The following is a 21,807-nucleotide window of genomic DNA, read 5'->3' as shown; positions in this document are numbered from 1 at the left end:
GTCACTTGAAAGGGCGTGCACCTAAACTGTGGTGCTCCTCCGGTAAGAGAGTTGCTAGTACTGGTGGGGCCTGCAGGGAGGAGGGAAGGGAAGAGGGATGTTATGTACTGTACAGGGGAAAGCTTGTTTCTGGGTCAGCTTTTGCACCAGCACTTAAGGTATTATTTCCGGGAGGGCACTGTGTTCACCATGGCATCTGGCCCAAACGATAACGTGACGGTGCCACCGCATCAATTTTGAATGGTGCTATAATGCATAGTCCTTAATGTATAGGCTGCTATACACTGCTGCCCATATATTAGGGCTGACAGCAGTGCTGCTGCTGCCAGAAGAGGCTGATGGGGTTGCATAACTCCACTTAACACCACTGGAATATTATAGCGATGCTCCAGAACTTTTGTATAATTTCAGCCAGTAGTTTTGAAAGTGGTGCTCACAAGCCAAAACAGGTCCCAGTTTTTTGTGTAACACGTCATCCAGTTGTGTACTACGTCATCCAATTGATATGATATGTTTACGAATCCAATTCATACAATATGTTACGAATTTGTTTTGCTTAAGATCCCGGACTGCATCCTTAAACAGGTCCAAGTCTGAGAGAAGGCAGGCACATACACCACAACCACAGTCCAGTAGTAATAGAGCCAGAGTACTACCTGGACACAAAGGGCTTAGTGATTACATTATAGGAGAACAAATGCCAATTAGGTTATTTTTCTAAGACAGTTCTTTTTGTACATGGTCCACAACTTCCAACATCCTTGACCTTTAACAAACCGAGCCAAAGCAATGCCAATATAAAGTGTCAATCAAATGGATCTTTTCAACTTTACGGTATAGTACAGGCACGCCTTACAACCCTGATACTCACAATAATAACAACAACCTCTCAGGAGAAAGGATTCATTGACAAAAGAAGCACACCAGGGTGTTGAGAAATTAAGTGGTCTCCAGTGACCCTTGGGAGGCTTGTGTAATGGAAAAAGGCACAAAAAAACATATCCCAGTTAACCCTTTACACTTAACCCTAGGCAATGCCTTTTCCCATTAGGTTTAATTCAGGGTAGTAAATGTACCCTGTGTCCCACTTATACAATCAGAAAGAGTCAGACAGAAAAGACAATACAGTCTGACTGACTCATTACATTGAGAGAAATTCATTACTTTTAAAGAAACTGATCTAGAGCGAATCACTCTGATACTGTCTATTGTTGTTGAAGGCTTTGCAAGCTGCAGGCCCTTCTGCAATGTGTGATAATGCAAGTGATAACACAGTACATTAGATATGGTAACTCCACCCGCCTGAGGCAGCAGAGGTCTGGAGATGATGGCTCACATGACAGGGAGGGTGGCGTCTGAAAGAAGAAAAGCCCACTGCAATTTCTTTCTTAGAAACACACACATTCATTCACACTCTCACTCTCATTCTCTGACACACACGCAACACACACTAGACATTGACAACAACAACAACCACAGCAGCAACAACAATAACAACAACCACTGCAGCAACAACAACCACAAGAACACTTCAATCCACAAGTGTAAATTAAATTCAATGACTTCGTTTTCACACTCTTGACTGTTTCCATCTGTCCTGTCCTCCACATAAAAATATCCTTCTGGTTGGGTTTCTGAAATGAAGACAGGTTGTGGTAAGGCCAGAAGGAAGAGTGTTACTGTCCTTGTCGCCACAACATTTTCTCTCACAAGCCCAGCAAAGGTGACAGACTTGCTTCCATTCTTTCACTGGTGTGAAAATAAAATCAGCAGCATCCCTGCATGTGCTTAATTACCGAGGCATGTCATTGGACTGAGAAACAATTTAACTGCTGTCAACTTCCTGTGCAGAATATCCAAAATCTAAGTCCATGTGACATTACTCTCAGAACATCCAACATTTTCTCCAACACAATCAACTATCTGTATCAGTACAGCAACATTATTAATAATGTATGATATGCAGCTGTTAGAGGAAAACCTGGAACATTGGAAAAGTATCACATTGTTCACTAATGAAGGAACTTGAGCCGTTAACACAAATTCCATGAGTCCAATTGAACTCTCCAGAGAAAGGAAATGAAACAGCTATCTTTGAAAAACATTAACTAACCTTTCCTTTATCTTTACTCCATGACTGTCCACAGACCGCTGGTACAGAACATAGAAACAATACTGTAATATAGATACAGGAAAGGATCACCACATCATTGAGGAACTTCTAAGCAGAGTGGTATCATGGCATGTGTGTCATTAGTATCCTAAATGCATTCTCTAAACGCTTTATCTTGAGACAAACTGGTAATCTCATTTTACAATACATTAAGCCAACATGAGAGCCACCCTTCCTCCTTCTTACCTCTGACCTGCAGCACAAGCAATGTGTGTGCATGCATGAATGTGTCTGAGCGTGTGTGAGAGCATGTGCTTGTTAGCATGCATGGCTGTGTGTGTAAACATCATCCAAGGCAGATTGTAATGTATTTGATGGAAAATGCTAGCAGAATGATATTTTCCCTGGTGTTCTCAACAGAACATGTATCAACAACATTTACAGAAAACTAATGAGTGAGTGTCTTACTATATATGAAAGGCAACGTGCATTATAACACACTCATGTGAATTACTGTATGTTGTCATGGTTTGTATGTGGGTGTGTTTCCGTAATAGATGTGTGATTAGCTTGTTGATTTGTGATAAATCAGTGTTACAGAAAGCCAGGAAGTCATTTGAATGAACCATTAGGGAGTCAAATTTCCACCATTGTAATAGTCAAGTGAAAATAATACAAAAGACATGAGACATCTTAATTTGAGCTAATTTGCTACAGCAGGAAAATGATCCTGCAGCAACAGGAAATGTGAATTATTATGTGGATTATAATTAATGGACATTTTTGTAGGGGTTGATACATTTTTCGTAAGGGAAAATCAAGTCTGAAATTTCTAAGTGGAAATTGCATTGCAGGAAAGTTCTCCTTCAACAGGGGGATCAAATTAAGATCCTTTATCTGTATCATTCCGGTTTGGAGCAAATAATTATTAGAAGTGCTGAACATGAGCCATTGTCCTGTTTGCATTACAGGTGGAGGACTACCTACCTACAATTCCACTCATACAGTACAATCCCGTGCACAGAACTGACGGCAACCCCAACATAATGTCTACACTGCAGCCTGACCAGAGCAAGTAAGCATTTGCCCTTATCAGCTCTATTTGAGAGGGTGGTTGTTTTCCCCTTTGTGTCTGGGCTGGCAAGGCCTCACCCTTCAGTGGGAGGGAGCCAAGGACAACGCTGAGTTTATAACTGAGAATATAACCTTCCTCCAAGGAAACCAATCAGCAGGCCTTTCTGTCAGAACACATCACACACTCATCAGAGCTGGTTATAGAAGCCATACCTGTGGGAAATAAACCCAGCAGCTTCACTAACACGCCTCTGCTACATGGAACTGAATGAACAACAACACCACTAAATAACTATCTTAATTGACAGAGATGAATAAAGATAGAAACATGTCCATAATAAATACTGTATGTAAGTGTTAGTTTGACACTTGGTAGTTTTCTGTACCTTCTAGTTTAAGGACAGAACCACTGAGCAGAATACTACATGGATATTAACATTCAATACGGAACTAAATCAATGGTATTGAGCACAAAATATTTGGAGATATTTGGATTTTGCTGTGGGTTCTGCTCTGCAAATTGTACTGGTCGCATACACATACAGTACTTAGCAGATCTTCTTGCGGAATGGTTGTGTTCCTAGCTCCAACAATGCAGTAATATCTAATATCTAACAATACACAACAACATCGCAAGCATGTCGTTTGTTCGAGAGGATCCATTGAGATAGTGATTACACAATGTAATTAAGTTAAAAGGCTGCAACGTAGACTGTGCCACAGAAAGCGTGTACATGTCAAGTATATAAAATGTTGGAGGTAAATTACAGATGTAGGATCTTAATTTGATCACTATTTTGTTGCTGAAATGCAAACTTGTAGTGTATTTGAGTTTTAAAAAGGCTTCTAAAGTTTGGCATTTCAGACATTATTTGCCTTATGAAAAATATATCAACCTCTACAGAAATGTCAATTAATTATAATCCACATAATAATGCACATATCCTGTTGCTGCAGGATTCTTTTCCTGCTGAAGTAAACTGGCTCAAATTAAGATCCTACATCGGTAGATGCTTCAGTCACAGTGCCATTGCAAGTGTAGGAGACAGCATTGAGTCAATGCTAAACAAAATAAAACTGCAACCAGACCCTTCTCTCCTACAACCCCGCCCACTCTCTCCATCTCTTTTAGACGCATGCCTCCTAGAGATGAAAGCATGTCACGTTCTCTTATGCAACTACCTTTCCCTCCATCCATCTGTCTTTCTCTGTGCTTACTGTATGCGTTTGTGACAATGTATTTGCGTTGCCTGTTTATGAGTGTGTATTACGGGTAGTATGTGTAATTTTAGATAGATACTTATGTTAGTTTTTTTAATATATAGTGTGTTTGTTTTATGTAAAGTGTGTTTGTTTGAGTTTGTGTTCCTAAATGTTATTAGGCATGAATCTGCATGAGAGAGAGAGGAGAGAGAGAGGAGAGAAAAAGCGTGAGTTCCTGTGTGGCTCAGTTGGTAGAGCATGGCACTTGCAATGCCAGGGTTGTGGGTTTGATTCCCACGGGGACCAGTATGAACAAAATGAAAATGTATGCACTCACTACTGTAATTTGTTCTGGATAAAAGCGTCTGCAAAATAACTAAATCGTAAAATGAGAACACAGGGGACCTTTTCACATGCTGATGATGAGGGTGGATAAGGTTGTTTCCCGCGAATCAAGGACTGTCTCTGTGGGTTTAAATAAAATCCTGTTGTATTTACAGTAACTTACTGGCAGCCAGATACCTGTAAGTTACTGTAAAAAATATATATATATACAGTATGTTACTGTAAATTCCAAAGAAACTTTGGTTTAACTGTACATTACTGTAAACAAAAGTTTCTTTGGAATTTTCAGTAACATACTGTACCGCTTTTTTCAGTAACTTACAGGTAACTGTCTGCCAGTAAATTACCTTAAAAACAACATTATTATTTTTTACTGTGTAGGGATCAAGTTACAGGCCTTGCCTAATAATTGTCCATCTACGTTTTAGTACATTACATTTACATTTACATTTTAGTCATTTAGCAGACGCTCTTATCCAGAGTGACTTACAGTTAGTGAACACATATTTTTTTAATACTGGCCCCCCATGGGAATCGAACCCACAACCCTGGCGTTGCAAACGCCATGCTCTATCAACTGAGCTACATCCCTGCCGGCCATTCCCTCCCCTACCCCGGACGACGCTGGGCCAATTGTGCGCCGCCCATGAGTCTCCCGGTCGCGGCCGGCTGCGACAGAGCCTGGATTCGAACCAGGATCTCTACATGAGATGCTTAGCCTTTGTATGAGCTCCCATGGAGTTCTAGAAGGGCCTTGACTGACAATTTAAAAGCAGTGTCAATAAATAGACATCCCAATATAACTACCGACAACATAAACAGCTAAGGCCTCATCCACAGTTGGCTCAGCAACTCCTGTATCATCCTCTATGTGTTTTGCTTTTGCTATATTGATGTGAATATTGACGTGTTTGATGTGTATTGATGTGTATACAGGGCTCATCTGTGAAAGAGACTTTGGTCTCAGCATGACTCCCTGTTAACTACAATAAAGGGTTAAAAAAAATCAATTAATCAAGGAAACATTTTCATCAGCGGCTAATATCATAAGTGGCTTTCATTCATTAAAAATGATATTATATCAGAAGATGTGGCCAATGAAACTAATGCTATACAGACAGTCAAGTCCAGAAACAAAATTAATATAACATACACATGTAGTGACATGGTTATTCAAATGTAAAAACTATTATATTGATTTTCTCTCCAACCAATCAACAAATAGCCTACACCAGATCCTTTATACTGTAAAAAGTCTTATTGAACTGATTGATTGAACATTTGTTTGGAAGACCTTTGTTAGCACAGTAACAGCCATTGGTAACCATGGTATGCATCCAAGGATGAAATGCTAGCTGGCTGTTTTTAGATTACCCTGTCAAAGTATGATCTGAGAGTGCCAGTAGAGACAGTAGAGATTGAACATGTGCCGCAGCAGCTGTATGATGCCTCAGAATGCTGAGTTAGCTCAGAGCTCCACCACCACCTCCCTCCCTGTTCCACTCACCTACTGCAGTCTCTGATAGGAGATAAAAACATGAAAAGGTTACTGCTATGAAACAGGCAATCCCACTTAACTGATTTCCTGTATTACTGTGCACACCGGAAAGAAAGAATGCATATGCAGCATTTACAGCACTATAATGAACTATACAAATTCATTCATACACAAACCACAACAGATTGAGTCATCTGAAACTACAGGAAGAAGAATAATGAGAACTTGCACATCTTGACTCTATCTTCTTTAAGCCAGCCATGTTCAAATATCAAAGGCAAAGCCTTTACTAAACCATCTATCAATTAGTTTGCCTCTAAGTTATCTAAAACACTTCAAATACAGTGACTTGATAGTGCCAACACATAATGTGGCTCTGTTCCAACTGTTCCAATGCCTTGCTTTGGGTAAATTACTCACATCAACTATGAAAGCCTCTATTTTGATGAGAGGACGGAAATTATAGAGAATGATTCTTGAATTAGGTATACTAACTTAGCTCAAGAGCCCTTATGATTACTGAGACTCAAGAACCGAGGCGTAACTTACTGTAACATGAATGACAGTATATGTAGGCAGACTAAGCACCATAGTAAATGATAAGATACAGAAGGAGTCAGACATTTGGCTGAAGTGGTTGGGATACCAATAAGTGAGCTTTATAAGGAAGCCGTGGTCAGAGCATCATCATGCTATCCAGTGGCCTGGGTTTAACGCCTGCTCTCTCTGCTAATGGACTCCCCTGGCAACAGACACACCAAACATTTGCCTAGGCCATGTGTGTTAGTGATCCCTGTGCTCAGTGCCAATCCTCATCATCACTGCTGCCCACACCACTCACACAAAACATTTACATTTTAGTAATTTTGCAGAAGCTCTTATCCAGAGCGACTTACAGTTAGTGCATTCATCTTAAGATAGTCATAGTAAGTACATTTTTCCTCAATAATTAGCTAACAGCAAAGTCAGAGCTACTGCAGTAAGAGGGAAAAGTAAAGTGCAAGAGTTAGATCACAAAATGCTTTTTAATTTTTTTTATGGGGCGGGGTGAGGAGGGGGTGCGAAGGGGGGTGCTGTGGGATTATTTAAGATACTCTTTGAAGAGGTATGGTTTTAGATGTTTTTGGAAGATGGGCAGGGACTCTGCTGTCCTAGCTTCATAGGGAAGCTGGTTCCACCATTGGGGTGCCAGGACAGATAAGAGCTTGGACTGGGCTGAGCGGGAGCTGCCCTCCTGTAGGGGTAGGAAGGCCAAGAGATCTGATGTGGCAGAACAGAGTGCTCGGGTTGTGGTGTAGAGTTTGAGCATAGCCTGAAGGTAGGGAAGGGCATTTCCTCTTGCTGCTCCGTAGGCAAGTACCATGGTCTTGTAGTGGATGCGAGCTTTGACTGGAAGCCAGTGGAGTGTGCGGACGAGCGGGGTGACATGGGATAACTTGGGAAGGTTGAACACCAGGCGGGCTGCAGCGTTCTGGATATGTTGCAGGGGGTTGATGGCACAAGCAGGGAGCCCAGCCGACAGTGAGTTGCAGTAGTCCAGACGGGAGATGACAAGTGCCTGGATTAGAACCTGCGCTGCTTCCTGTGTGAGGTAAGGTTGTACTTTACGAATGTTGTAGAGCATGAACCTGCAGGAGCGAGTCACTGCTTTGATGTTTGCAGTGAATGATAGGGTGTTGTCCAGGGTCACACCAAGGTTATTTGCACTCTGGGAGGGGGACACCGTGGAGTTGTGAACCGTGATGGTGAGGTCTTGAAGCAGACAGGCCTATATCCATCAGTAATCACCTAACTTGGACACACATACCAATAGCAAGTGACTACATACAGTACAGTGAGGGAAAAAAGTATTTGATCCCCTGCTGATTTTGTACGTTTGCCCACTGACAAAGACATGATCAGTCTATAATTTTAATGGTAGGTTTATTTGAACAGTGAGAGACAGAAAAACAAAAAAATCCAGAAAAACGCATGTCAGAAATGTTATACATTTATTTGGATTTTAATGAGAGAAATAAGTATTTGACCCCTCTGCAAAACATGACTTAGTGCTAGGTGGCAAAACCCTTGTTGGCAATCACAGAGGTCAGACGTTTCTTGTAGTTGGCCACCAGGTTTGCACACATCTCAGGAGGGATTTTGTCCCACTCCTCTTTGCAGATCTTCTCCAAGTCATTAAGGTTTCGAGCCTGACGTTTGGCAACTCGAACCTTCAGCTCCCTCCACAGATTTTCTATGGGATTAAGGTCTGGAGACTGGCTAGGCCACTCCAGGACCTTAATGTGCTTCTTCTTGAGCCACTCCTTTGTTGCCTTGGCCGTGTGTTTTGGGTCATTGTCATGCTGGAATACCCATGCACGACCCATTTCCAATGCCCTGGCTGAGGGAAGAAGGTTCTCACCCAAGATTTGACGGTACATGGCGCCGTCCATCGTCCCTTTGATGAGGTGAAGTTGTCCTGTCCCCTTAGCAGAAAAACACCCCCAAAGCATAATGTTTCCACCTCCATGTTTGACGGTGGGGATGGTGTTCTTGGGATCATGGGCAGCATTCCTCCTCCTCCAAACACGGCGAGTTGAGTTGATGCCAAAGAGCTCGATTTTGGTCTCATCTGACCACAACACTTTCACCCAGTTCTCCTCTGAATCATTCAGATGTTCATTGGCAAACTTCAGACGGGCCTGTATATGTGCTTTCTTGAGCAGGGGGACCTTGCGGGCGCTGCAGGATTTCAGTCCTTCACGGCGTAGTGTGTTACCAATTGTTTTCTTGGTGACTATGGTCCCAGCTTCCTTGAGATCATTGACAAGATCCTCCTGTGTAGTTCTGAGCTGATTCCTCACCGTTCTCATGATCATTGCAACTCCACGAGGTGAGATCTTGCATGGAGTCCCAGGCCGAGGGAGATTGACAGTTATTTTGTGTTTCTTCCATTTGCGAATAATCGCACCAACTGTTGTCACCTTCTCACCAGCCTTGTGTAGGTCTACAATCTTGTCCCTGACATCCTTGGAGAGCTCTTTGATCTTGGCCATGGTGGAGAGTTTGGAATCGGATTGATTGATTGCTTCTGTGGACAGGTGTATTTTATACAGGTAACAAGCTGAGATTAAGAGCACTCCCTTTAAGAGTGTGCTCCTAATCACAGCTCGTTACCTGTATAAAAGACACCTGAGAGCCAGAAATCTTTCTGATTGAGAGGGGGTCAAATACTTATTTCCTTCATTAAAATGCAAATAAATTTATAACATTTTTGACATACGTTTTTCTGGATTATTTTGTTGTTATTCTGTCTCTCACTGTTCAAATAAACCTACCATTAAAATTATAGACTGATCATTTCTTTGTCAGTGGGCAAACGTACAAAATCAGCAGGGGATCAAATACTTTTTTCCCTCACTGTACTGTACGTAGTCACTGTAGGTGTGTGTTATTGTCCACAAACATGCCCTGTGATCTTGTTGTGGGGGTTGCATCCTGCTGTACTGTGTGGCTATCATGGTTATATCATATTTGTCATCCTAAATCATATTTTTTCAAGTCACACACACACTTAACATGAATACACTTATGAACATGTTAATAAACATATCAGAGGAATCTGAGGGGATTGTGACATAATAAGCCTTATGGCAGATAAAAACATGATGATCAGTTGAAAAGCCTGTAGTCACATTGTTGACAGCGTTCTGAGGATATCCCTGCTTCCCTCAGTGAAGCCTCATTTCCCTCCTCATCCATAACCATTCTCTTCTGCAGGCTGTCACCCTGCCTGCTGTCCCTAATGTCTCTGTCCATTTATGGTCCACCAATTAGCACGGAGCAAGAAACACATTCAGTTTGACTTAACATTCAAATGCAAAACAATCTCAATCAAAACTTGGCTAAATCACTGTAGTTTGAATCAATTTTCTTTTTAATGAGACTAAGCTATTGAAAGACATGTATGTTCATTCAATAATCATGGTGATATTTGAGAGCCACACATTAGTGTTTTCTGTGAAAATTGGGTTGCCCTTAAGTAGGGCAAGTATGTCAACAGGGAGGGCACAATATTACAGAACAGTCTTATATGGGTTATATCTTCAGTGGGATAAATCTGAGTGGCACCACCATGTCAGTTGGTATGGTCTCTGGCTGAGGTAATGGCTATGCCAGCATGTATAGCTAATGAACAAAAGTAGTGACTGAATAAACACTCCCTCACCATGCCTGACCATTCAGGCCCAAACTGGAAAGAAAGAAAACCTTGTGGTTTTGCAGGTCATGAAGATCAAATCGTTTTGGTGTTTGGGATTTCTCAGATGACTGTTGGGTGTTTGTTCAGAGGAAAGGTTGTTGGAGCCAGTGTTATCTTGTAGATGAAGGCAGAACAAGTGAGTGTAACTTCCCTCTCTGTTAGGCAGCGTAATGGTGGCGTGAGAGGCCTGTATTCTGGCTCTAAATCTGCACCAGTTTGAGTGCTTTTTGCTGGGTGCCTCGTTCCTCTCTGCCTGGGATATTAATTATACAGGAGCGCAGGGACAAACCCCAGTGCTTTTTAAGGGGTGTCCTGCTCCACTTCTTTTGGGAGAAAGAGCTGCGTTAGACATCCCACCCTGAGGGAACAGAGGATGGATGGGGTTGCACTGTGACCAGCTTTTGATTGGTTTGTACATTTCCCTATTGGAGTTTGACTGTGTGGATGTGTTTCATGCACATGCTCACCTGCAGGTGCATGATGTGTGTTCATACAGGTAGACATGTGAACCTCAATGTACTATAGTATGCCACATGATAGACTACGAGCTGGTGTTGGTTGATAAAATAATATGTCCATCCACAGCCCTCCAGACGAACCAGTCTCTGTGTGGATCTCCTTAAAACCTAGATGACTTCCTGTTAAAGTGTGACAAGGTTAGCCATGCAGCATGTCTTCTGTGTAATAGGATGCCTCCCTCTCTCTCTCCATTAATTACCAGGGTCTGTGCCCAACTCCGCTTCTGCGGCCTAATTAATGCTAATCGCTCCAGCCCCCTAAGGAGCAACCAGCCTTGCTGTGTTCAGTTCAGCCTGGATCTGTTACTCACTCTGTGGTGGTTAGAAGCTGCCGTCCCCACACTGTCTCTCTAGGGTGGTTACGTAGCCGTATAGCTACTTTCCATGCAGGTGCACTTTTCTACTCTTTTTTAAGTTAAATGGATCTCCTTCTAAACTCAAGGGCAGTTTCCTCCCAGATAGCTGAAGGTCATGGTAGCTGGCAGGGTGTCTGTATAGTCAGTAGGCTCCTCACGTTAAAGCTGACGTGTCCACTTTAAAAGCCTAGCATGATATTGATTTCAAAGCTCTTCCTCCACATAAACTCACTGCTGTTTTTCTTATGTGACGTGGAGTGAAACATTACAACACACAGCCATGGCTGAGTGAAAAGAAACCTCCTACCCATTCCCATCCAGCAGCTCCCACCTCCACTTCTAACCTGAGCAAACCCACACCTACCCTACCTGTCCCAAAACCCCACCAACCTGCTTTCAGTCATGCTCTTCCTTCATTTCTCATCATCCTCACCACTTAAACACCTGTTTTACTTAAGTATTTCTTCACATCCTTACATCCAGCAATTAGATCGATCGATAAACTAATCTAAACGATTTGCCCTCTCGCAAATCCAGGCAGTAAGGGCCGAGTCATCAAAAGTCCAAGGGCACAGGACGCCTCAATGATCCCTTTCATAAGGAGGACTTCCTGTCTTTGGTGTTATCAGTCCATCCCCTGTATAGTAGTCATACCCACATGTCCGAATTATGGTCAGTCTAAATTCCCTCAGATTGCCTTCCAAACTAAAGACAGGTTAATTTAATATACTGCTCACTGGGAGTATGTGAGAGTATGTGAGCCATGTCTGAAAGCAACGTGAGTCCCACTGCACTAATACCTGTCCACAAGAACGGTTAGTAGTGGTAAAGACATTTACATTTACATTTTAGTCATTTAGCAGACGCTCTTATCCAGAGCGACTTACAGTTAATGAGTGCATACATTTTTTTCTCCCATACTGGTCCCCCATGGGAAACGAACCCACAACCCTGGCGTTGCAAACGTCATGCTCTACCAACTGAGCTACACGGGACATCATGTTATACAAGCTACACCTGCTTCATATACAAAGGTACTGTATGTAACTGCATTTACTTACATCACTGCTACACTGGCACTGCATTAATCACCATGTAATGCCCAGGTATTAGTTCTGCTTGTCAAATGGGATATAGAGTGGAAGCGCAGCATGTCCGCCAGCAGGGAAGGAGGGTGTATGAGGTGGCAGAGCTGAGGCTGGGTGTTTATTAAGAAAGGTGATAATGAGGTCCTCCATGCTACCCAGCACCAACAAAGGGGACTCCAAAGGAGATATAAAAATTGGATTCTCTCTCTCTCCTTTCTTCCTTCTATATCTATTATTTACACAGGAGGAAACCAAAGTTACTGGAGCAAAAGATAAGGACGGATGGTCAATATTTTCTTCCTCTGAGATCAGTGTTACGTTTGCCCCTTCTGACCAAAACTGGGCCTAATAAGGATTTAATAACAACTAATCGACTCCCTGGCTGGTTCATCTCACATAATTGGTCAGTACAGCAGCATTGTCACAGCAAAATAATCTTGCTGCAACAGGATTTAAATGTTTACTCCATAATGTTGCTTGATCGGTGGTTAGGCTATTAGCTGACCAAAAGTAGGCTACATGAAAAGTGCAATACTGTTAATATAACTGTGTGTTACTGTGGGTTTTCAGTGAATATATGTAAATCACAAAGCACATATGCATTTCCTGCGGTGCAGGAAACTTCTCAGCAACATAAGTGTGATCAAATTAAGATCCTACACCTGTAGCTTCACGTTTTGTTCTCCCAATGCTCTGTGAAGGCCCTATGGTGTGTCTGTGTACACTGCATGGTCTCTATGGTCCATGTGATCTCCAGTTACTAAGGCACCGGAGCATGTTCATTTATAGTAACTCAAGGATTTACTGTCACAATGAGAGACTGAGAATGAGAAACAGGTAAAGAGAGTAAGGAAATGGGAAGGAGAACCAGAGTGTAGACAATACACTTAACTAGTGGAAGAGAGAGGGTAGACTATACTGTTACTCAACCCTGCACTATTGTAATCACTGCCCCTCAGGGGAATTGAGAGGTGCAAAAGCTGGAGGCAAGCCAGTATGCTCCAGTGTAAACGAGTAAGCAGATGCACTTATATACATTGATCTAAGCATTTATGGAAATTGACAGAACCAAAGCAGAGGCTATTGCTTGCACTTGCGTAATTTGCAAACTGCTCAGTCTCCTAGGAACAGCAAGAGGACCAGGGGCGGTGTGTTCATTAGGGCGATATGGGCGACGCACTGCCAAACGGGAAAAGGAAGGGATTTTTTTTCTAATCAATTATATCACAGCAACAGTAGTTATCAGTGTTCTAATCTAGACGTCTGATCTGCCACTAAATGTCCAATCAGGCTAAAGTCGTGCTTCAAATGGCCCCGCCCCTTTTGGGGCGATTTCAGTCAGGTTGAAAATCGCCCCAGAAGTCTCTCATAGACTCTCATGTAAAATCTTTTTTTTTCAAATATCAGAGCTTTCAATACAATCTCTATGGGTTCCGGGAGGGCTTGCACTTACGCGCTTTCGTCATACGTAACATAACCATGAACGTAACTAAGAAAAGAGCGGGTAGCAGCGTCAATCAATTCACGTACTACTGTCAAGATGGCTAGCGTTCAGTGCAACTCGATTGTCTCTTTGAAAGAAGTTCCTTTTGTCGGCGAACAAATCAAGATAAATTGGCAACGAAACAATTAGGACCTCCCAGACCAAATTTAATAATTCAACAGGTTTCTACTAAAGGGGGAAAGTCCTACACCCGAGGATTTTCCAAAAATTGGTACGAACGAAAAACCTGGCTAGCAGGCTGCGATGTAGCTAATGCAGTCTTCTGCTACCCCTGCTTACTCTTTCACCCTGAAGGCGGCACGGCAGACAGCACCGCTTGGACAGCGACTGGTGTAACGGACATGCACCATCTTTCAGAAAAGATTAAGAAACATGAGCTGTCAAAGACCCACATGGATAGCTGTTTGAGATTGTCTGCTTTGGGGAGAGTGAACATTGCCACTCAACTGGATGAGGGATACAGGCTAGCTGTCCGCCGCCACAACGATGAGGTTAGCAAGAACCGCCACATCCTCAGCCGGCTAATCCAGTGTGTGAAGTTTTGCGGAGTGTTTGAGTTAGCTTTGCGAGGCAAAGATGAAACTGAGGGCTCCACCAACCCTGGTATTTTTCTTGGACTTGTCAACTTTGTGGCACAATTAGATGAGGTGTTTTATGGAAATGCATATTGTTTATGCAGTGTTGAGGAATGTGAAAGAACACCCTTGATTATTTTTACTGTGATAACTTATTTTGCTTTTGTAAGCCAACACTTTTGAGATCAGTCAATAAATGCTTCTGGTATTGACTTATATGCTGCCCCTGTCTTCATGTTGTTGCTGGACATATATTTTTTAAAATGTGTGTAGGTCACCTAAATCATCAGAAAAATTGCCCCCCCTGAGAATTTTTTCAGGAGCCGCCACTGAAGAGGACCAATAACCAACCAAAACGTAACACATATAATGCATAACGCATATTGATTGATTGACCAGTTGATCGATTATAGATACATTCTGAAGATGTTATACTCTAACATGGTGTATCCTGTACTGAGCTAGGGGAGGATGGATTTCTGATCCCTGCATCTCCTCACAGCTGTCTCAGGACAGTGGGTCAGGATCCTATTGGGTCAGTAAGAGACTACTTTTGAATTGTTTTCAAGTGAAACTAAAAGGCATTGGGAATGGGAATGCCATGTGTGATAGGTTTTGTTGTTCAAAGCTAAGTCGATTTGCAAGGAGAAGAGACAGAAAGGTCAGGTTATAAATGCAGCTATAAGCCTACAGAACCACAGACAGCTCCAACCAGGCAATGTAATGAATAAGCTAAATCTGTACCAGACTAAACTATGTAGGTCTGTTGACCATTACAAATAATCCTCTTCTTGATCACTATTGATCACCATTCTGTTCCAGCTTAGGAAAGAGCCAGGTGCATGTCTTGTTACTCCCCCAGTGTACTCACAACCTGGTCTTCATTAAAAACGGCGAGGGGCATATAAACAATTAAACTCTCATTCTAAGTTTTATTTTATCTAGTTCTAATGAGGTAATTCATAAGACCTCACATTGTCTGAAAGCAGGGTGACTGCATGTTGCACAGCTGAACTGCAGGAAAGGAGGCCGTCGATCAATGCGACAAGACGCCCAGAATGCACATGTCAGAGAGTGAGCACAGTGCATCATCACTTTGCGATATGTTTGTGTGCTGGTGATGGAACCATTAAAGGGGAAATCTGCAGCTCAAACAATAACAAAGCGGACACCCCGCCACTGTTCTGGTAAACAGCTGAGAGATGGGGCTGGAGAAATGTAACCACTCTCAAATTCATAGACATGGCTATGGATGCAAGGTCTGACCATTCATGATGTCAACCTTTTAGAGGCTATAGAGTGTTTGTTTTCAATTGACTTGTTTAACAATGAAGTAAAACAAGTTTATTATGTGGGTTCTGATGGGATCCGACAGTTGAACTAAGCTAATCAGTTATTTGTAAGTTATATTATTCAATAATCAATGGGTATATGTCATTCATTTAAAAGTCAGAAAATGTATGTACCAACTTCCGATTTTAACTTTAAGCTTCAAATCTCAATGAATATTCGCGAGGGCTATTAGTAAGCTACTAACTTGTATTGGGTGAACGTTGGATAAACGTGAAAGGAACTATGTTAAAGCAAATATCTCTCTTTCACACACGCACGAGCGCGCGAGCCCAGAAAGATATATTGTAATGCATTGTTTTTTCAGGCTAGTAGTAGGCCTATCTAAACTTTTATAGACTCAAGATGACTGATTCCAACCCTTACTTACCCTTGCATATTTAGAAGAATAGGGATCCTCGAAAAGTGCCCAAAGCAACCGCTGCCAACGTCGCCAATGCCCCCCGGACTTGGCATCTGGTCCATCAAGAGCCAACCTATTGATCATTCCCAGCGTTTCCTCATCCCCATCGTCCTCTGAATTCTCCGGGGGGCCACCCCCAAAGCTATCCAATGCCTCCTCGGCCTCTCGATGTTGCCGATAAGTCATCCAACAACATGGTTCCACGTCCGTCTCATCGATACCCCAGAACGCTAACTCCTCCTCATACAATGGGCCGCAAACATCTGCAGGGCAGTGCAACTTCCCGGTCCTATAGTAATTGAGGATGTGCGCAAACACACCCGGGTGCCGGTCAAAGAAAAATTCTTCAACCTTGGGATCATAGTCAAAGTGACAGTGAGCATCGGGCTCGGCGAGCCAAGCTAACCGGGTGCCCGGTAATGTGCGAAGGGTGCTGCGGTAGGTCTGGTGTCTGATACCTCCCACGTTAATCACAATACGATCGTTCTCGTCGCCTTGGCCCATTGCGTCGCTTAGGCATGTCTCGAGCAGGTTCCAAGCATTAAATTGCAAAACATGTGCAAGGCAACGCAGTGAGATCTGGCCGGAACATGAACTCGAGTTGAAAGAGGAAAAGAGAAGGCAGATTTCTTCCCACACAGGCTCCTCTCAAGCATTCAGATAAATCCCAACTTTTAATAATACCAAAGAAAGCAACGCCTCAACGGATGTTTGATATAGTTGCCAGGTAGGCTTAAGCAAGAAACAGCATGTGGTGCCCCAGAAACAGGATGAAAAAAAAGCTAAATGTTCATAGTTAGGCTACATCACAAAACCAATGATGAACACCCCTCCGAAAAGCGTTGATGAAAAATGTGTGTAGGCTTTGACTCCATATAATGAAAAACTAGTTCCAAATCCACGCCGGTTTTTAATTAGGGAAACGTACAGCCCTTGTGGCATTCAACGAAAGATGGGAGCTGTGGTGCTGAACGGACAGCACCAGTCTCTCTGAGCGCACACTCCTCACAATCCCTCCCTCCTCCTCCTCCTCCTCCTCCTCCTCCTCTCTCTCTCATCTTCCCCTCCCACTGTCTTTGAAACAAGACTCTTGCACCCACTAGTCCCTTTCCCTTCGTTATATTCTCCTTGATCCCAGATGCAGGACTGCTACAGGGAGATCAACATTGATCCGTGACAATTACTGTACATTTTCTGTGTTCGATAATGCTCCTGAATTCCTATACGTCTAAAACACAGATCCTTGAACGAGTGCCACTGCATATCACAGCAACTTAATGTGTTCTGTTCGAAATTCTGTTCAGAGGAGGATGAGGGGAGCGCCTGCAGTATGCGCTGTATACCGTGAGGCAGGGTTGCACAGACTCCTTCTCATGGTTTTGTACAGTACATTAAATAACATTCATTAGTTGGTAAGGATGCACAGGTGCATGCAGCTAAATTGATGAGGGGTGTGTCGCTGACAGCTGTTTGGGCTCTGTCAGCACCATGGACAGGTCACATATGGGCTTACACATAGGTGAATCACCTACAGTGGGGGAAAAAGTATTTAGTCAGCCACCAATTGTGCAAGTTCTCCCACTTAAAAAGATGAGAGAGGCCTGTAACAGACAAAATGAGAAAAAAAATTCCAGAAAATCACATTATAGGATTTTTAATGAATTTATTTGCAAATTATGGTGGAAAATAAGTATTTGGTCAATAACAAAAGTTTCTCAATACTTTGTTATATACCCTTTGTTGGCAATGACACAGGTCAAACGTTTTCTGTAAGTCTTCACAAGGTTTTCACACACTGTTGCTGGTATTTTGGCCCATTCCTGCATGCAGATCTCCTCTAGAGCAGTGATGTTTTGGGGCTGTAGCTGAGCAACACGGACTTTCAACTCCCTCCAAAGATTTTCTATGGGGTTGAGATCTGGAGACTGGCTAGGCCACTCCAGGACCTTGAAATGCTTCTTACGAAGCCACTCCTTCGTTGCCCGGACGGTGTGTTTGGGATCATTGTCATGCTGAAAGACCCAGCCACGTTTCATCTTCAATGCCCTTGCTGATGGAAGGAGGTTTTCACTCAAAATCTCACGATACATGGCCCCATTCATTCTTTCCTTTACACGGATCAGTCGTCCTGGTCCCTTTGCAGAAAAACAGCCCCAAAGCATGATGTTTCCACCCCCATGCTTCACAGTAGGTATGGTGTTCTTTGGATGCAACTCAGCATTCTTTATCCTCCAAACACGACGAGTTGAGTTTTTACCAAAAAGTTCTATTTTGGTTTCATCTGGCCATATGACATTCTCCCAATCCTCTTCTGGATTATCCAAATGCACTCTAGCAAACTTCAGACGGGCCTGGACATGTACTGGCTTAAGCAGGGGGACACGTCTGGCACTGCAGGATTTGAGTCCCTGGCGGCGTAGTGTGTTACTGATGGTAGGCTTTGTTACTTTGGTCCCAGCTCTCTGCAGGTCATTCACTAGGTCCCCCCGTGTGGTTCTGGGATTTTTGCTCACCGTTCTTGTGATCATTTTGACCACACGGGGTGAGATCTTGCGTGGAGCCCCAGATCGAGGGAGATTATCAGTGGTCTTGTATACGTCTTCCATTTCCTAATAATTGCTCCCACAGTTGATTTCTTCAAACCAAGCTGCTTACCTATTGCAGATTCAGTCTTCCCAGCCTGGTGCAGGTCTACAATTTTGTTTCTGGTGTCCTTTGACAGCTCTTTGGTCTTGGCCATAGTGGAGTTTGGAGTGTGACTGTTTGAGGTTGTGGACAGGTGTCTTTTATACTGATAACAAGTTCAAACAGGTGCCATTAATACAGGTAACGAGTGGAGGACAGAGGAGCCTCTTAAAGAAGAAGTTACAGGTCTGTGAGAGACAGAAATCTTGCTTGTTTGTAGGTGACCAAATACTTATTTTCCACCATAATTTGCAAATAAATTCATTAAAAATCCTACAATGTAATTTTCTGGATTTTCTTTTCTCAATTTGTCTGTCATAGTTGACGTGTACCTATGATGAAAATTACAGGCCTCTCTCATCTTTTTAAGTGGGAGAACTTGCACAATTGGTGGCTGACTAAATACTTTTTTCCCCCACTGTACATGACAACACACTTATTTTGAGCATGACATTGAGTCAAGTTACTATTTGTTACAGGATGGATGGATGGATGGATGGATGGATGGATGGATGGATGGATGGATGGATGGATGGATGGATGGATGGATGGATGGATGGATAGATGGATAGATGGATAGATGGATAGATGGATAGATGGATAGATGGATAGATAGATATAGTACCAGTCAAAAGTTTTGACACACCTACTCATTCAAGGGTTTTTCTTTATTTTCACTATTTTCTAAATTGTAGAATAATAGTAAAGACATCACAACTATGAAATAACACATATGTAATCATGTAGTAACCAAAAAAGTGTTAAACAGATCAAAATATATTTTCTATTTGAGATTCTTCAAAATCGCCACTCTGCCTTGATGACAGCTTTGCACACTCTTGGCATTCTCTCAACCAGCTTCACGAGGTAATTTCCACCAGTCTAATGTCCATTGCTCGTGTTTCTTGGCCCAAGAAAGTCTCTTCTTTTTATTGGTGTCCTTTAGTAGTGGTTTCTTTGCAGCAATTCGACCATGAAGGCCTGATTCACACAGTCTCCTCTGAACAGTTGATTTTGAGAGTTGTCTGTTTCTTGAACTCAGTGAAGCATTTACAGTTGAAGTCAGAAGTTTACATACACCTTAGCCAAATACATTTAAACTCAGTTTTTCACAATTCCTGACATTTAATCCTAGTAAAAATTCCCTGTCTTAGGTCAGTTAGGATCACCACTTTATTTTAAGAATGTGAAATGTCAGAATAATAGTAGAGAGAATGATTTATTTCAGCTTTCATTTCTTTCATCACATTCCCAGTGGGTCAGAAGTTTAAATACACTCAATTAGTATTTGGTAGCATTGCCTTTAAATTGTTTAACTTGGGTCAAACGTTTCGGGTAGCCTTCCACAAGCTTCCCACAATAAGTTGGGTGAATTTTGGCCCATTCCTCCTGACAGAGCTGGTGTAACTGAGTCAGGTTTGTAGGCCTCCTTGCAGGCACACACTTTTTCAGTTCTGCCTACACATTTCTATAGGATTGAAGTCAGGGCTTTGTGATGGCCACTCCAATACCTTTACTTTGTTGTCCTTAAGCCATTTTGCCACAACTTTGGAAGTATGCTTGGGGTCATTGTCCACTTGGAAGACCCATTTGCGACCAAGCTTTAACTTCCTGACTGATGTCTTGAGATGTTGCTTCAATATATCCACATAATTTTCCTTCCTCATGATGTCATCTATTTTGTAAAGTGCACCAGTCCCTCCTGCAGCAAAGCACCCCCACAGCATGATGCTGCCACCCCCGTGCATCACAGTTGGTATGGTGTTCTTCGGCTTGCAAGCAACCCCCTTTTTCCTCCAAACATAACGATGGTCATTATGGCCAAACATTAATATTTTTGTTTCATCAGACCAGAGGACATTTCTACAAAAAGTACGATCTTTGTCCCCATATGCAGTTGCAAACTGTTGTCTGGCTTTTTTATGGCGGTTTTGGAGCAGTGGCTTCTTCCTTGCTGAGCGGCCTTTCAGGTTATGTCAATATAGGACTAGTTTTACTGTGGATATAGATACTTTTGTACCTGTTTCCTCCAGCATCTTCACAAGGTCCTTTGCTGTTGTTCTGGGATTGATTTGCACTTTTCGCACCAAAGTACGTTCATCTCTAGGAGACAGAACGCGTCTACTTCCTGAGCGGTATGACGGCTGCGTGGTCCCATGGTGTTTATACTTGCGTACTATTGTTTGTACAGATGAACGTGGTACCTTCAGGCATTTGGAAATTGCTCCCAAGGATGAACCAGACTTGTGGAGGTCACCAATGTTTTTTCTGAGGTCTTGGCTGATTTCTTTAGATTTTCCCATGATATCAAGCAAAGAGGCACTGAGTTTGAAGGTAGGCCTTGAAATACATCCACAGGTACACCTCCAATTGTGTCACGTACGTTAAGAAACGGGTCGGACCAAGGTGCAGCGTGAAAGGCGTACATGTTTATTAACTAATAAACACACGACACAGTAACCAAAATAACAAACTTAACCGTGACGGTCCAAAGAGCTAACATACAAGCCTCAACAGGAACACAACAAAAACCCACAACACAGGCAGGAAAACTGACTGCCTAAGTATGATCCCCAATCAGAGACAACGAGCGACAGCTGCCTCTGATTGGGAACCACACCCGGCCAAACATAGAAATACAAACACACCCTGACCAAACTAGCTAGAGTTCTATAGGCCAGGGGCGTGACAGTACCCCCCCAAAGGTGCGGACTCCGCACAAACCTGACTGAATAGGGGAGGGTCCGGGTGGGCTTCCAGCCTCGGTGGCGGCTCCGGCTCCGGAGTGGAGCCGCTGACCGGAGCTGGATCAGGCACCGGTGGAGTGGACTGCTCTGGCTGCGGAGTGGAGCCGG

General features: G+C 42.9%; 1 protein-coding gene across 1 annotated transcript in view; it reads right to left on the bottom strand.

The window, feature by feature from the left end:
* LOC121561318 (potassium voltage-gated channel subfamily C member 1-like) overlaps positions 1-17,223 on the bottom strand; it is a 39,984-nt gene extending 22,761 nt beyond the window's left edge. The window contains exon 1 of the mRNA XM_041873914.1: positions 16,235-17,223. Coding sequence (XP_041729848.1) covers positions 16,235-16,771 — 537 coding nt within the window. The 5' untranslated portion in view covers positions 16,772-17,223. The remainder of the gene's footprint in view (positions 1-16,234) is intronic.
* Between the last annotated feature and the right edge of the window lie 4,584 nt (positions 17,224-21,807).

Source organism: Coregonus clupeaformis, unplaced genomic scaffold (assembly GCF_020615455.1).
Source record: "Coregonus clupeaformis isolate EN_2021a unplaced genomic scaffold, ASM2061545v1 scaf1346, whole genome shotgun sequence".
Taxonomy (NCBI): Eukaryota; Metazoa; Chordata; class Actinopteri; order Salmoniformes; family Salmonidae; genus Coregonus; species Coregonus clupeaformis.
Note: the sequence above shows the minus strand (reverse complement) of the source record. Positions and strands in the feature narration are given on the sequence as shown.